The 17,648-nt window shown below is 35.9% G+C and overlaps 1 protein-coding gene across 2 annotated transcripts in view; it reads right to left on the bottom strand.

Moving 5' to 3' along the window:
• Window positions 1-936: 936 nt before the first annotated feature.
• Window positions 937-17,648, bottom strand: part of LOC139686354 (85/88 kDa calcium-independent phospholipase A2-like) — a 39,365-nt gene continuing 22,653 nt past the window's right edge. For both annotated transcript variants that reach the window (XM_071583536.1, XM_071583537.1), the window contains exons 10-14: window positions 13,132-13,282; window positions 11,921-12,136; window positions 9,502-9,673; window positions 5,778-5,873; window positions 937-1,671 (exon numbers count right to left, since the gene is read on the bottom strand). In XM_071583536.1, coding sequence (XP_071439637.1) covers window positions 1,426-1,671; window positions 5,778-5,873; window positions 9,502-9,673; window positions 11,921-12,136; window positions 13,132-13,282 — 881 coding nt within the window. In that variant the 3' untranslated portion in view covers window positions 937-1,425. The remainder of the gene's footprint in view (window positions 1,672-5,777; window positions 5,874-9,501; window positions 9,674-11,920; window positions 12,137-13,131; window positions 13,283-17,648) is intronic.

Here is a 17,648-nt window from a genome sequence, read left to right as displayed (position 1 = left end):
TGTGTGTGTATATATATATATATATATATATATACACACATACATAAATATACACACACACACACAGGTGCACGGCATCTGTGTACGTTCAAGATAACTATTAATCCCTGGGTGCACGGTATCTATACAAATTCATGATAATCACAAAGTTCTGGATGTGCGTTATCAATGGAAAAATACAGTACATGAGAGAATACTTCTTGCTGGAATCATCAGATAAACTGAACATAGGATAATTGGCACTCTGTTGCAATCGAATAGCCACAGAGAAACGAACAACATAAATCAAATTTTAAGTCCCTGTACACAGATTGAGGCATGTAGTTGCAAAATGGAAATATCCTCTCCATTCATGATTTTTTGTGGCAATTCTCATGGCTAATATGAATGCTAGTGTTGGCTAAATTTACAAAAACCAATTGGATTTTGTCATATAATGGGTTTCACATGCATTCTATAGTAAGAATCCATTATAAGGACAAGTAGATAATAATGAACCTTCCCGAAAAACTTTTCGACATTGATCTTTCCTTTAGTGTAGTAACATGCCTCATATGATTGTATGTAGCTTCAAGATTTTGTATTCGGTGGTTTCTGGATGGTTTCAACTTTGATGAAGTTCATGCTCATTAAATGAAGAGCAATTTATTTTTTCACTGTCCTTTATTTTGGTACTATTCGTTTCAACGCTTCGGCGCCATCATCAGTTACCCTGATGACGATGCCTAAGCATTGAAACTTGTAGTACCAAAATAAAGAACAGTGGAAACATACATTGTGTTCTTCATTTAATGAAGCTTCATGATTCTTAAAAACCTGTCAAAATGATCATAAAAGATATGAATCATTTTCACGATTAAAATTTTAAAGGGTTACATTTTCAACCATATTCATACAACATTTAAATATTACTTTTCAAATGAATTATAAAACAAATACTTTCAAGAGATTTATTTGATTAGAATTATCTACACACCATGTGTGATCTGTTTGCCAAAAGCTGGTCTTCAGGAATTACAACTGGAGCAATATTTCTATAAAACATTCCATTTAGAAATAATTTTATAACAACAATAAAAAAATTTATAAATGAGGCCGTAATCTTAACATTCCTATAAGATTCAATATTTAACAAGAGAATACTGATATAATCAACAAAGATTACAGGTAATGAAAATCACATTTTAACACAACTGATTGACAGTTACTTGCCCGATCAACCACTGGCACCTCATAAATACTAGAATGTAAATTACAGATTATTGCACTGAACTGCAAACAACTGATTCCTCCCAGTATAATTTTTCAATATATACAATACACACCAAGCTACTGAACAAATTTTAAAAATAACCAAAACAATAAATAGATAAAAATATTAATTACATTTGTTAAATAAATTTGCTACTAACAAAACTCTTTTCATCAATCTGTTGCCATGTGTGAATGTGTGGGTTGATGTAGCAATCTTTTGGATAACTGCTGGACATCAAATATCTGGTGACGCATGTACACTTTCGTCTCCCACAGCATGTGGACTAGTATATCATCTTTAGTTTCATTCATTAGAATATCAGATGAAAGAGGTGGGGAGAATCTGTAATAATTTACTCCCATTGTTGAACACCATGCACGTGCTCGATCCACAACATGAGAGTCACAGGCTGTTGCCTAGCAATTATAAAGAAAAATGTTTAGATCTGATGATAACATTCAATGAAAAATATATGGTGCATTGCCAAACAAACATTCTCCACACAAAAATTCCTTCTGAACATACAAGATCTGTCAAAGAGTAGTAAGCCTTATTTTTTCCCAGATACACTGACCGGTGGCAGTTTTTCTGGCAGGGTTTGACCGAGGAGAGTCTCATGAAATGCTGGAGACTGGAGGTAGTTGCCTCCCGACCTTTGCAAAGTGCGGATCATTTGTTTGCAAAACCTCTAAAATGGGACCTCATTATACTCAATCATGAAGTTATTGAAATACCACGACCCCACCAAATTTGGCATGTAACTAGATAAAACTGGAAAAGAGACTCATGACATTTTCAAGGCAGCTTATGGTGACAATGCCATGGGTAGACTGGGAGTTTTAGAGTGGCATAAGTTGTTTCGGGAGGGTAGAGAAGATTTTGAAGACGCCGAACTTCCAGGATGCCTTTTGACCTTAAAAAGTGATGAAATCCTGGCAGGAGTGAAGGCTTTGTTGGGCAGGGATTGCAAATTAAGTGTTCTCACGGTTTCTAATGAACTTGGCATCCCTAGAAGTGATGTACATTGACTTGTGACCAAAAACATGGGTATGAGAAAGGTGTCTGCAAAGTTGGTGCTGTGAGTGCTCTTTGATGGACAAAAGGAAACTCGTAAATGGATCTGCCAATAGCTTCTCGACCACGTGAGTTAGGATCCAAATTTTTTTAAGACAATTTTCCACCAGGCTTCTTCCTCTTCCCCTGCCTCAAATCCGTGCTCAATGGATGTTACCACGGCTCGGTGGAAGTGTTACAACAGGACATGACGAGGGATCTCAGTAGCATTCCGGGCACCGCATTCCAGAAGGCCTACGAGGTGTGGAAAACCCACTAGCAGCAGTGTGTGGACATACAAGGGTGCTACTTTAAAGACTTTTGAATGTATCAATCCTGGCAATAAATTATTTTTAAATTACTCGGTCCTACTACTTTTGTGACAGATCTAGTAATTATAATTCTCTATATAAATGCAATTTTTCAAAGCTGAAAAATGGATTATTACACATACTAGGGATATAAAAAACATAGTGGGTAAAAAGAATAAAATAATATTGGTCGTGGCATATTTATCATACCATATTGTGTAACTTAAGACTTGTTCCCATATTTAAACATATGTGAGAGTTAAACAAAACAATATTAAATAAGTTTTGCACAAAATTTGGCCAACTGCAACATGCTAAGGCACCAGAAATTATCAAGAAAATATACGGAAGTGTGTAATATTTCTTTTAAATAGTTTTGATAATGATGCACTGAGGGTTGAACCTTCAGGAGATAAAAATGAAATAATATAGTTTATGGTGGGTCTTAAAACAGCATCAGCTCTTGATATGCTTTTGCTAATGAACCCCTATATAAAAGAAACAGGAAATCTGGGAATTGTTTCCATGAATGTTATCAAGTACAAAACTATTTCTTTAGTTTTAGACAGGAGAAGTATGACATGTTTCACTCCGACCAAATAAGCATGAAAACGTTTCTCCAGCTAATGGAAACTAACTATAAGGGTTTCAATATGCTTTCTTCTGGCCATTGATTGTCCTATATAAGGGTCACCTGTCATGTAGGGACTCTTTGGTTTCACTCTTCAGCCTTCACTTATCACCAATATAACCACTTGGGAAGGGCAATATTTGTTTTTTAAGTTAAATATTTGTTTAAATATACTTATTGTCCATCATATATTACTAATCAAAACTATACTAATTTTAATCACAGTACATTAATACAAATGTTATAAATATTTAATAAAAGAAATCAAATTATTTTATCTTACATAAGTGTAGTTTTCATATATTTCAAGAGAATGATGAATTAGGTATTCTTTAACTTTCACACAGTTGGTTTTTGTGAGTGTTCATTGAGCAATGATTTCAAATAAATTTCAGACTGCAGTTTAACGACAGTATTATAATAATGAAATAAAATCATCATCAAAGAGAAAATTTTAACATTTGTTTGATATAAATGCAACATATTGGGAAAGTCCCAAAATTTATGATGCTCTCTATTCTAGGATTAATTGCTGACAAATTTGATGGCATTTTTAAGAGTCACTTGAATTATTTACAAAACATTACAGTAACAGTTGCCACAAATTAATGAGTCCTAGCAATAGATGCATAAAAAGTTAGTTATCAGCGGGACTTCTCAAGTATTATGATTTTCGGATGTTTACTAAATCAGAAGGTAATTTGAGGTTCTCAGAATCACCAACAGATTTCAGTGCTAGCGCAACAAGCTTCCCATGTAGCAATAGGTAAACTTTAATGAGTGAACATGTAATGCATCAGTGCTCTGGGAAGAGATCTGTGAAGCGGGCGCCTCTCTTTTGTAGTTCTGGCGTAGTGATTTGTGGAGATGGAAAAAATTAGATTCAAGCAGTGATTAAATACTTTGTAAAGAAAGCTTTGAAAGCAAAGAAAATTCATGCTGACTTCCAGAACACTTCGGAAGACTCTGCTCCTTTATATTCAACTGTTGCCAAGGGGAAAGGGGACAAACGAGCTTAAGTTTGGTCAGGACAGCATAGATGGATTCATGTAGTGGTCGGCCAAAATTTGCCACTACCTCAGAAATTATTGCAAAAAGGTATAAAATGGTCATGGAGGATCACCAACTGAAAATGCAACAAATCACTTAAGATTAAGGATTTCATCTGAACGGGCATATCACATTTTAACAGTGGAATTGGATATGTGAAAATGATTTACAAGATGGATGCCAGGACTCTTGAAACAGGATTACAAACACATGAGAATGGAAATTTCCAAACAATGTTTATCCCATTTTAAGAGCAACCAACAAGATTTTCTGCAATGGTTTGAGACCACAGATGAAACTTGGGTCCATTACTATACCCCTGGTACAAAACCACAATTGAAGCAGTGGAAACATGTTGATTCACAAACACCAAAGAAAGTATAGGCAAAATGGTCAGCTGGAAAGGTGATCCTTCAATTTTCTAGGACGCGAAAGGGATTCCGCCAATAGATTACCTTCCCGCTGGTCAATTGCAAGACAATCTTCTTTCATCAAGAGACAATGCAGGCCCACACACAAGTGTAGTTGCCATGGAAAAATACGAGAACTAAGATACAAATTCTAGACACACCTGCCTTATTTGGCTCCATCATACTCCATCCATTCTCTAAGCTCAAAATTTTCCTTGATGGATAAGGATTCTTATCTGACAAAGAACTAACAGCTGAAGTAGACAAGTATTTAGAAGGCCTAATAGAATCTAATTTTTGAGATGGGATCAAGACATTGGGACATTGCTGGACCAAGTTCATTAGTGTACATGGAGACTAAATTGAAAACTAAAAAAAGTTTCCCTGATCGGTGTTGTTTATTTCTATTGCATTCCAAGAACTTTACAAATTACCATCATATGTAACTACATGGCTCGCTGCACTTTTCTCCATAACATTTAGGTTATATCATTTTATTTATAATTCTGAGGCAGAAAAAGCATAGCTTTATTGTAAAGCAACTGAGCATTTTATTTAGTGATGTAGGAACTAGCAATGAGTGTGTTCATACAGATATCTTTGAGCTTAGTATTATTACTACTACTATTAGTACAACTCTTCAATGTTCTTGAAATTTAAAACAGAAATTTGGAGCTTAATTGTATGTACTGAATAAAAAATTTTATGATTATATCAGTGGTTCAAGTGAATTGACTCAAGAGTCATAAGGAGCAATTAAACCTTGATCGTAACTCACAGCTTCATATTAATGACTCAAGAGCATGTTTAGATCATTCTCTAAAAAATGTATGTTATGCATTCAACATGAAAAATAGGTATATTTAGCTCTTAGTCTCCGCGACCATATTAATGAGATAGGAATGAATGTATGAGAAGGATAGGCATAGGATATCATGCTCTGCGTAAGACTGGAATAAAATTTCAATAAGCAACAACATTCAAAATCAATACCACACAAAAATTCAGCTTTTAGTGATGCCAAACACAGATAAGAATGTTCAAGTTTTATCATACAATCAACTTACTTGATCTATCAGAAGATTCCCAAGGACAGATATTCCAGCAAGCAACTTAGTTGAATCTAATAAACTCCCAGGCCTAAAAATATCCATTTCTCTAACCTGTGGGAACAAATATCTATATTAATAATAGGAATCTTTTAAGTGTCAAAGGAAAAGTTTTTTTGACCACATGATTCACAATCCCACATGGCAATTTAGATGAGAAATCAGGGTAGGTTCAAATTGAAGAAAGAATTCCTCATTTCAAAATGATGATTAACCGAATACATCACTATATAACTTAAAACAGGGGCAGAAAAGGCATTTCAGAGTTTGGGAGGGGGAGAACATTTTTAAAGTGATTTTTCCATGAAATACACATGATTAGGAATGATTACACATTTCATAATGAGAGAAATAAAAAAAAAACTTTTATATTACTCAAGGATATCTGGATCGCTGGATATCAAATTAATGATAAATATATGAGGCACTAATTTCTTCTATTAGTATACTCCAAACACATGTGGAATTTGCAAAATCATGCTTGACACATAAAAAATTTGCAAAATATGAGATGAAATGCCAAAAAGAACTGAATTTATTAGCCTCCCAATCATCACAAAAATTGCTGAATGTAAATTCATATTGGTGGGCTTTATGGGAAACACATCTAGAGCCTAATAGTTAGGACAGTCATCTTCGACTTCAGCAGCCTCTCATGCCACCTCTTTGCTACTCTCCCACACATGACAAGTCTCCCAAAAAATTTCATCTACGCCCTCATTTGCAGCCTCGGTCCCTTCTTCTATATTTGAGAATGTACATCTTCACTCACCCTCAACATAAATAATCACCACCTACCAAATAAATCTGTATCCATGACCACCCTCTCTATTCTTGTGCATTTTGCTTCCCATGACTAACCTTTTTATTGCTGCTTCTATCTTTCCGTCCTAGAATCTCTCCCCAATTAGGCTACCAACATGGGAGTAAGGTCACTTATGTCGGCATATAACTGGCCCCTCCAGCCCTTTTAACTTCCAGGTCTCAACCATTTCATTAAATATCTCCCACTTTCCTTACTGCACCCCCTTCTGCCAAAACTTCAGCTTCTTCTGTCACTGCCAAAACAGTCTTCTCAGGCTGTTTATGATCTTTTCTATGCACAGTGCGTGTACGAGGTGCATTTGAAATCCATCCGACCTGCGTTCATGTCTCTACATTGGTGCTATTCTTCATCATCCGGTCCATGGCATCCTTCGAACTAGTCCCCATTTGATTGAACCACATGCTCCCAGCGGTGCTTCCAAATCTCAAAGCAGCCCTCAAACACAATTTTGGTATGGCCTTTTGGAATGGCTCGTGGGTTGCATTATTTTGACTTGTCTCGATGTTGTCAAACTGCTTTCCTTTGAGCACCATTCTCAATTTTAGGAGCATCCAAAAGTCGCAGGGAGCTATGTCGGGACTTTACGGAGGCTGGTGAAGCTGTACAATCTTGTGTTTCACCAAAAATTACTGCACAAGGTTCGATGAATGTGCTGGCACGTTTTCGTGGCTAAGAAGCTGTTCACCACTTGACCAGAGCTGCGGTCATTTTCTTCTCACAGCATCGCACAATCTTTTCAGAACTTCAACGTAATATTCTTTGTTGATAGCCTGACCTCTTTGAGTAAATTTGCAGTGCACAACACCTGCACAATTAAAAAAAATAAGCATTGACTTGACATGGCTCCAACTTAGACGTGCTTTTTTTGGGCCGTGGCTCATCTGGATGCTTCCACTTGTGAAGATTGTTTAGTTTCAGGATCGTAACCATAAACCTATGATTCATCATCAGTAATAGCCTTCTTAAGGACATTTTCATTATCAATGACCATTTCTAAGTTGTCCAGAGCGATTTCAGACTAGTCTTTCTGCTCGGTAGTGAACAATTTCAGAATGAATTATGCAAACACATGAGTCATTCCCAAATTCTTATTTAAAATTTCCCATACAGTAGTTTTCGATATTCCTAAATCATTTTCTAGTTCACAAACAGTCAATCCACAATGACCTTCAATTGTATGTCGTACAAGCTTGATGTTTTCCGGTGTTGTTGTTAGCCAAGGTTGGCCAGAATGAGGGTAGGGTCACAGTCATCAGATGTGAGGCCATTTTTAAACCACCTATACCTATCCTTTATCTGTGTTATGCGAACCAATTTTCATAACACTTTTTCCACTCCAATTGAGGTACCTCCAAAACATGGTTTTTGAATGCATCAACGGCTACTTCAGGCACCGAAAAACAGTGGCAATGCAATTTTTTCTTGATAAATGGGAATGAAAAAAAGTCATTTGTTGCTAAATTAGGGCTGTATTTTTTGGCCAGTACGTTTTGGCCAGTCAAATAGGTAGCTGTTTCAGCCAATCTATGGGAGCTTGCATTGCCATGATGAAGAATAATCCTTTGTTGTCGCTTCTTTTTTCGTAATTCACCAAGCACTTCTGGCAAACAAATGCTTGTGTACCATTCAGGATTGACGGTTCTACTTTGCTCAAACACTATAGTTGCCACTTGTCCAGTTAGTCCAAAGAAACAGGTGACCACTTATGTCTGATTTGGCTCGTCTTGGAAGATCCATACAGTGAATCTCTGTTTTGTTTCAGACTCATATGCAGAGCATTTCTTTGCACAACTGACAGAAGCATCTTTTTTCAAATTATGCATAGTCCAATGCGAACAAATTCTTTTTACAGCTAAATGTTCATGCAATATCTTATTGATGCTCATCATACTAATCCCCAAGGATGCCTCAATCTCACAATAAGTCATATGACAGTCTTCCTTTACTAGTTCTTGCACAGCATCAATGTTTTCTGGCACAACAACTGATTTTCGATGACCGTCACGACTTTCGTCGCTGAGTGAATGGCAGCCATGATGGAATTCGTTATACCAGCATTTCACAGTGGCAAAGGATGGGGCTTCATCGCCAAAAAGGGAAGTAAGTTGATTGATACACTCCTATCTTGATAATCCATGCTGAAATTTGTACAAATCATTGCACGAAAGTGTTCAAGAGTTGACCCCATTTTTTGCTGAGACAGAATTTTCGAGCCACTGCAAACAACACAATTTATGATCAAACTACAAAATGTTCTGAAGAAATTTAGCATTGAACGGGTCAAACTTTCAGATGGAAATGCCAGATGGTGCCTTAAGCACTTAGTGTTGTCAAGGCTCAAGATGTAAATAACAGCCCTTGTATACCTTCTCTCTTAACTTCTGTCCCTCTTTTTGCATGATATAGGCCCTTTCCATTCACATCGCCAATCACTGATACTCCAAAAAATCTCCTGCATTTCTCAATGATTCCAGTCCTAAACTTACCACTTCCCATTATCAATCCTATTACAACTGCTTCACAATCACTGCAATAAATGCTCTCTCAAAATCAGCAGACTACATTGAGATGAGAACCAGAGAATTTACATAGAGTATTTGGCTATAAATGACTTCTTAATCACCTGGGTTTTACCACCACACTGACAATCAATAGCCACTACTAAGACATTACTCCACCTTCCTCCCTGCAACCCACTCCATCGTAAATTGACTTCTTTTCACCTTCACTCTGAGAAAATCTTTCTTCTTTGTTCAAGGAAGGTATCATTGCCATTGATATGTAAAAATATAAGTGAAGGTCCTTTTTATTTGTTTATTACGTTATACTAATTCTAATAATAATGGTTACACTTACAAAAGCTGTTGGTGGAATTCCTGTCCCAAGTGAAACAACAGTTAATGGCTTGAATATTTCACTATTCCGCTCTGTGGCATTTAAAGCAACATTTCTTCGATGGATTTCCGTCAGTGTGTCTAATGTTGGGTTATTTGATATTAATCCTCCATCTATGAAACAGCCAAATTGCCTAAAAAAATAGGTATAGAAACTTAAAATCTACAACTAGATCTGGAACTACATAAAACTACATTTAATGATTTCACGTCAACAAATTAAAATTTTCTCCTCAGCATAAATTAACCCACAAATTACAATTACAATACAATGGAATAATGAGCAAAACACAAAATGATTTTTTTCTTTTGCAAATTCATAAATAAAAAATGAAGAAATATTGCACAACTAAAAATGCATAAATCATATACATTCAAATTGAGAAAATCATAATATATATTGAATGTGTTGCTACAGCTAGATTAATTAATTCCATTAATGATTGCATGCAGAAATATACTGAGGAATCTCAACTCTACACTCTTCTTTTTAATGTTTCCCCACATACAATGCATATTTATTAACCCAAACATCGTTTTGGTCCCTAAATTGTAATTGGTTCAAAACAAGAAGCATGCAAATATTTTTCACCATGTTTCATACGTTTATACAATCAAGTAATCATAAATTTCACATTAATTGCTATAATGTAACAAATGAATAATTAATATGACAACAATACCTTAATAAATAAAAATTCACGGACATAAATCATGCATATTACTTTCCATAGAAACTGCACACTTGTGTTATTATTGTATTAAATAAATATAATCATTTAATGGATCACTTATTATGGCGACGTGGTAGTCCAGGTAGTTGGACCTTTGATTATGTATTGATTTGATATTGGAAATGTATTGCCTTGGTATATGAAATGTACCACTTTTATAGAAAATAAATAAACTGTATTAGTATTTTCAGTTTACCCTAAGTGAATCTACTAACATTCAAGAACAAAACAAAGTGTACATAAATCCTGTTTTATACCAGGTATGCAGAAAAAATACATTCATACGCTTGAAATTATGCCACAAGCACACAAATATTTTGTTTTGATGTTTTCCATATGATTATTAGTAATTTTAATTTGAAAAGCAACCCCTTAAAGATTGAATCTTCAATATTTAAAGCTTTAATGTAGAAACAGAATGGCAGGAAATGACTCTTCAAAGAAGAAATGCAGACAGAATAATGTGAATTATCAAGTACGGATTTATAGAGCCCCTTATAAACACTATGCCCATTATACACACAGACCATGCGCTTACTATGCGAAAGGATGTTATCAAATGTGGCGGTGAAACCTTCCAGACTAATTGACCACTTTCGGTAGGCGCATCCTCAAAAGACAGAAGAGACTTCAACATTTTTCCAGTCACTTCGTAACAGAGTGCAAAATTGCATAAAACTTTCAAGTATGTTGTGTAATGCTTCAAAATATATCACTCATGGATGGCATTCACCATAAAATATTTCATTATTAATTGCCAAATCTGGAAAGCCACATACAGTTGGTGAAGAACTCATCTTACTGGCAGTAAGTTAAGTAGTAGTATTTTAGGGGAGGCGACCGACAGCTGAGGTCATTTGCGCCATAGGGTATGGACAGGAAAGGATGAAGGGTGGAGAGAAACCCGGCGTCGGCATTAGCCTACTCTTTACAAAAGGCGCCAAGGGGTCCGCAGCTTAACGTCCCATCCGACAGATGGCGTACTCACTCAAAGTGCCCTCCATAAAGCACCTGAAGTAGGGATCGAAATACCTCTGAAAAATATTCAACACCGCTGGGATTTGAACCCGGGTCCTCTGGGTGGGAGGGCAGTACGTTAGCCCCCGCACCATCTCGATCCCCACAGTAAGTTAAGTCCCGAGTAATGTACCGCATCAGCCACCATATGATAAAATAAAAATTATTCCCCTAAGCAACACTTCATTTCAACGACAAATAGATTAAATAACTGAAAATGTGGAAGATATATTGCGCAGCATCCTAAGAACAACAGAATTTGCATAAAACTTGCATTTAGGTTGGACGTGTCAACTTTTCCAGTCAATGAATGTGTGTTCTGACTTACTTTATTAACGATGAAAATCTACCTCAAAAGTTGTTTTTTGTATAAAAAACAACTTTTGTAAAAAATATTCTAACTTTTAATCTTAATTTTTATGGAATCAATTGAGCATTTTATTGGCTACAAACAAATGTTTTTGGTTCAATTTTTGTCAAGCTAATACTCCATAATGAAGGAATTTTGAGCATGTTACCCAGGGAAAAGCTTATAATTTGGAAATTTACTACCCCTCAAAGTATTTACCATTACTTTTCTAATATCCCAAATAATAGGCAATTCTATGACACTATTGAGAGAATACTAACTTGAAATATGATGGCGCAGCACCAGTTGCTCGAGCTACCTTCCAGAGCAGTTGCTTTTCGGGGCCTGCCATGGCTTCAGATAAATGATTACATGATGATTTGAATTTCTTACTTGCAGAATCACTTCCACCCATTACACTGGCAGGGGAATCATAATTGCGAAACATATACAACTCTGCTGGTTTCCGGTCTCCCAGCACTGTGGTAATCATCAGCCTGAAATGTACATCAAATGTGATGCATGTAATTTAAACCAAGATTATCTCAAGTGAGATAATCAAGATTATAATAATATATATATAATATATATATATTATTTATATTATATTAATTATATATAATATATATTATATATAATAATATATATAATAATCCAAGATTATCTCAAGATTAATGAGAAAACACAGCATAAATTTATTTACACACTATTCTCTTTATTTGTGGACTAAGTCATTGAACTCTGTCATTGGGTATGATACTTTTACTGAATATAATGGAATTTGCAAAACCTGCCATTTCATTTGAAAGACACCCAGCAAACACCGCATACAAGAAGAAATGTCTTGAAAAGGAAATGTTACATGACCCTTCTTCAGATTTGAAAAATGAAAGGTAAACAAGTGATTGGATGAGAAGAAACCAAGAAAAATAATAAACAACAGAAATGGAAATATGTTAGAGGAAATAGATAGGGTTGGGAGAAAGGACAAGATAGAACTGATGAGAGCTGGAACAGAATATGCTTTAAGAAGAATTAAGGCATTTTTCAAATTTTGACATGAAAACAGGCATTAATAAGAGACCACAGAATTGAGGTACCATCCATTGTATAACATCTTGTGGGCAGGTGTCAGGGGGAGAGGAAACATCCTGGCTATACAACCCCTGGCACAGAACACAATTTTGAAGTTGCATAATGCAATGATTCAGGGGGAACATCTTCGGTTATTTTGTTCTGATGAAGTTTCTTCACAGCATACATACATTTCTTGGCTCCGGGCAACAGTGTATAACTCCATTCCCAAGAATGGATACTTGGATTTAATTTTAATTAATTACAATATAAAGCAAAGAATTATGTAATGATTTAGGACTACAAAATGAATTCTTAGTCACAAAAATACAAAAATAGTAAAATTTCATTTAATTAAGGTTAAAGGGGCATCTTAATCACAAACACACCAACACTTAATCACAAACCCAAAACTTACTTTGGGTGGCGAATATCAGCCATTACAGATGTGGCCCCAAGAGTTTCCTTCAGAATTGCTTCCAGTGGTTCACTTGGATAAGGTCGACTACCAGTCATAGCTTGATCCTTTAGTTTAAAATACATACCCATACACTCAAGAAGTGATTTCCCTGTGCATGGGTAAAAGAAATTTACTTTGGTGAATCCTCTTACTACCTCTGCTTCAATTAAAGATATTCTGAAACTATTACACATCTCAGTAAATTCATTTTCAACTGAAAAAATATGCCAACGCACATTCCTCATTTTAATTGACAAAAGCATAAAACTCAGCACACTGTACCAGGAGACATTGGAAAAAGATACCGCTTAAAGATTTATTTATGGTATTTATCATTGGTCGATTTCCCACTCACAGAAGACAATTTATCATTTCACATTCACACATTGTCTAATATGTAGTAACAATACTGCAACACTCTCATATGGCTCTATAATACATTATATGAGCTAACAGTATCCATTAATAGTTAACACATTATTTGATCTGAAGAGGGATATTCCTGTCACCGACTAACCACTTCAGTTACTAAGTAAGCAAATATATTATTTTAAACTACAAGAATTAGCTTGAGCATTGGTCACCAGACACATCCTCAATTCATTTAACATCATATGATTACTACGGGGATCTAGATGGTGCGGTGGCTATCGCTCTCTCTTCCTACCCAGAGGGCCTGGGTTCAAATCCCAGTGACGTAGAATATTTTTCAGTGGTATCTCGATCCCTATTTGAGGTGCTTAGTGGGGGGGCACTGACAGTGAGTATATCATCCATCTGATAATACGTTAAGCTGCAGACCCCTTGGCGCCCTTCGTAAAGAGTAGGCTAATGCCGATGCTGGGATTCTCTCCACCCTTCATCCTTTCCTGTCCATCCCTAATGGCACAAATGATCACAAATGGTCGCCTCCCCTAAATACTACTACTACTACTATTATGATTACTGCATTGCTTCTGAACACTAACACATTATTATGTGAAATTTGATTGCATATTTAATCTCTCATATCATCAGCAAGAGTTTAATAACAGTTACAGAATATATTTTATAATTGCATTTACTTTGTCCTCATCCAAAGAAACCCTTTTTTACTCATTCACAAGTAGATTGACAAGCCATGGTTCGTGAGACAATATTTTGGTGCGCATAGGGCCTAGATGATGTGATGCAAGCTCCGCGAAAATTAATAAGACAAGATGGTGGCATGAACTACCAAGTTATCTAAGATGAAAATGTTCTCTTCATGCAGCGATTAATCATGGACTTAAGCTGGTTTACTGAAAAAATAATGCAAATAGAAGACAACAATCTGCTTTGCATGAAAAAGATTCCACTGCAAAGTTTATAACATATAAATTAAAAAGAATTGTTTCCTTGTGATTTCCAGTTTCAAAATTTGTAAGAAGAGAGCCACAAAAAATGAAAATAACAGTGCAAATGAAAAGTCATTCAACATTGGGAACAAGGTGAGAGTGAGGATGATCTAGAATGCACATAAACAATCAGCCGACATCAACCATTTGTGTTTTCTTCAAGAACAGAGAAAAAATTAAGGATATGAATGTTTCATAGAGAGTGGTAAGAATATCTATACAATTGTTATGTATTCTTCGCACTGTTGAAAGGTAGCTTCTCATACGGGTAAATGAAAAGATATTGCAATGCCACCTCATTAACAAGAATATCATTTGTGAGCAGGGTTAAATAACTTTTGCCGCCCTCATCAAGAAGAGATTAGAACCATCAACAGCCAAAGAAGCATTTTAAAGTGAGCCATGCGTGGTTTGAGAAGTTTACCAGAGGAACTGACATCCATGGCATTGCAAGGCATGGTGAAGCAGCAAGCTCCGAGACAAAGCAAACAGGGACCTTCATTGGCGACTTCAACACTTTAGATACTGATGTTTCCGGCCCAAAAAGGTTTTTAATCGTGATGAGATGGGTCTCTTCTGGAAGAAGATACTGAAGCAGTGATAATGTTACCAATTTTGCACAAAAATTGGGTGTGAAAAAAATCTCAGCAAGATGAACTCATTTATTCTCAGTGTTGAATAAATGCAATCATGTGGTTGATTAGGCTTGCACTTTTCCTTTGCTATCCTGATGAGTTTCTGCATTGATACATAACTGTAGATTAAACGTGGACAAACACTGCTACACTCTAGAGACAAAGGAACATTCGAAGCAGCGGGTTTCCAAAGGTGATATGGCTCCAAAGACTGAAATTGGCCAAAAAGGTGATAGTCGCAGCATTTTGGGATGAAAAAATCAACAATATCGATTACTTAAAAAACAATAAATGGGGAGTATCAATTATGTATCACAATTGCACTGGTCGACAGAAGAAATCAAGAAAAAAATCCTCATATGACTAAGAAAAAATTCTCTTCCATCGGCACAATGCACAGGTGCACACCGGCACAGTTTTGGTGCTGATAATTATGGAAATAAAGTTTGATTAATTACAACATTCATTGTATTTGACTGATTTAACCCTCACTGACTTTTTTCATTTCCAATTTTAATAACAGAGCTCAGTGGAAAACAATTCACATCGAACGAGGAGGTTATTGCCAACACAGATGCCTGTTTTGAGGCCCTGCTGATACTATTTGATAGTCTGCTGATAATATTTGGAATTCTTGGGACTTTCAGCCTTGGGATACATGCAGCAAGCTTGGGAGTAACAAAGAATGGGAAATCAACTCAGATGAATGCTTCAGATGCAATACTAAGATTAAACCTCTGTTCACATGTGCCCGAGTAATTTTCTCGACAAGCATCAATATAACACTCAGTACCACTTACCAACAATGGAGGAGGCACATATAGGGAAGAATATGGGAGGCATAGAGGAACAAGTAAATGAGAGGATTGTTCACACACAAAAGCCAAAAAGGAAAAAAATTAAGAATAAGGATTACACACAGACACAACATGCAGTGGAATCATGATTCAACAATATTAGTATATTATTAAATTTTTATACAGTGAGCAATGTTTAAAGAGAAGTTAACTGTTCTTTGATTTACATTTTGACAACTCTCAAAATTTGTGAAAAATGAATATATGAAATTGCATTAAATACAAACAAGCTCATTTATATCCCACCTTCTCAGCCTGCTCATTCATAATTCTTGGCTGGACATAATTTGATATCTTTCCTATTTCTCACACGACTTGAATTTGTAGTTATGTCTCATAAATAAAGTTAGGCTAAATGTATTACTTTCTGCAGGATCTGCTCTTTTAATGAGCTCACCAACAAAGGTTCACAAAATTATGACCAATATATCAAAGAGAGAGAAATACAACAGGAATACAATATTTTAATGAGCAACTTCAATCAAACAGAAGAGATGTGGTATGAGGACTTTTGCTCCGATTTGAAGATGATTCAATGACTTTTAGGTTTCTCTCATATAAGATCATCTTGGCAGACAAGTTTTGTTGGTATTCCAGTAATCAGGTTTCACACCTGAAGAAGCCCTATGGAATGCCATTGAAACCATCTTCTGCTAAGATGACTCAGAACAGGAGGAATATGGAAACCATCAAGGCAAAAGAAAGGTGCACAAAAATGAGGTCTGTACAGCAAACTGAGGAGGATAAAGGACCTGTCATCTATGTCATTCATACCTCCTCTTTGAATAAATGATTGTTGGGTTACAAGTTTTATAAGGTGATGCTTGGAAAAAATCTTTCTTTTTAATTTGAGTATACATTTACCTTTCCAGATAACATGGAGGTAGGCAGCATGAGAAACTTGATGGTTTACAGCAGAATGCTGTTTATCATCTGATATCTGGTCATCAAGCAATCCTTACTCTCCTATCTACTCCTGTTACTTTCTCTCTCACCTCAATTTAATAATATTAATCCACTCAATTAATGATAATTAATCCATTGGAAAAGTTTTCAGTTGACACCCAAGAAATCAATCAATCAATTGGACTACCATGAGTCTTTTAGAACATTGCTCCATATTAATAAGACTCAAGGGACCAACTGCATACACTTCTTTTAATAGACAGTACCTAATTTAGCAGTCAAAACTTTTTAAAAAACAAACTGAATGCCCGATCAGTATTTTAGTTCATAGGGGGATACATATAGAAGCCATTGGTGCAATCAGGTGTAGGGGAGGTCAGCCATCTTCATGTATTAGTTCTGTGAGAGGATTGTTGTAAGGAAAATTAGCAGCTGGGTCTTTTGGAAATTTAAAGGCCATCTAAATAGGAGCACATGCCACTGTTTGTGAAACCTGAAGAATCTCATTCTCCCCAGCTACTTTGTTCTCTGTTGACTACCTGCTTTTGAGAGAGCTATAGCTATCACTTGTGGATAACATCAGGAGGAGGTTGTTACATGCAAAATCCATAACTGTACTTAGTTTGGGATGTGGGCAAAATTGGTGGTGCTGGCTGTTTGTTATCATATACCCAGAAAATGTTGAGCAGTGAGAGCAATAA

The sequence above is a fragment of the Hetaerina americana genome, unplaced genomic scaffold (genome assembly GCF_022747635.1).
Source record: "Hetaerina americana unplaced genomic scaffold, ioHetAmer1.1.p SCAF_14, whole genome shotgun sequence".
NCBI classification, from domain to species: Eukaryota; Metazoa; Arthropoda; class Insecta; order Odonata; family Calopterygidae; genus Hetaerina; species Hetaerina americana.
The sequence above is the reverse complement of the archived record's forward strand: the minus strand, read 5'-3'. Positions and strand labels throughout refer to the sequence as shown.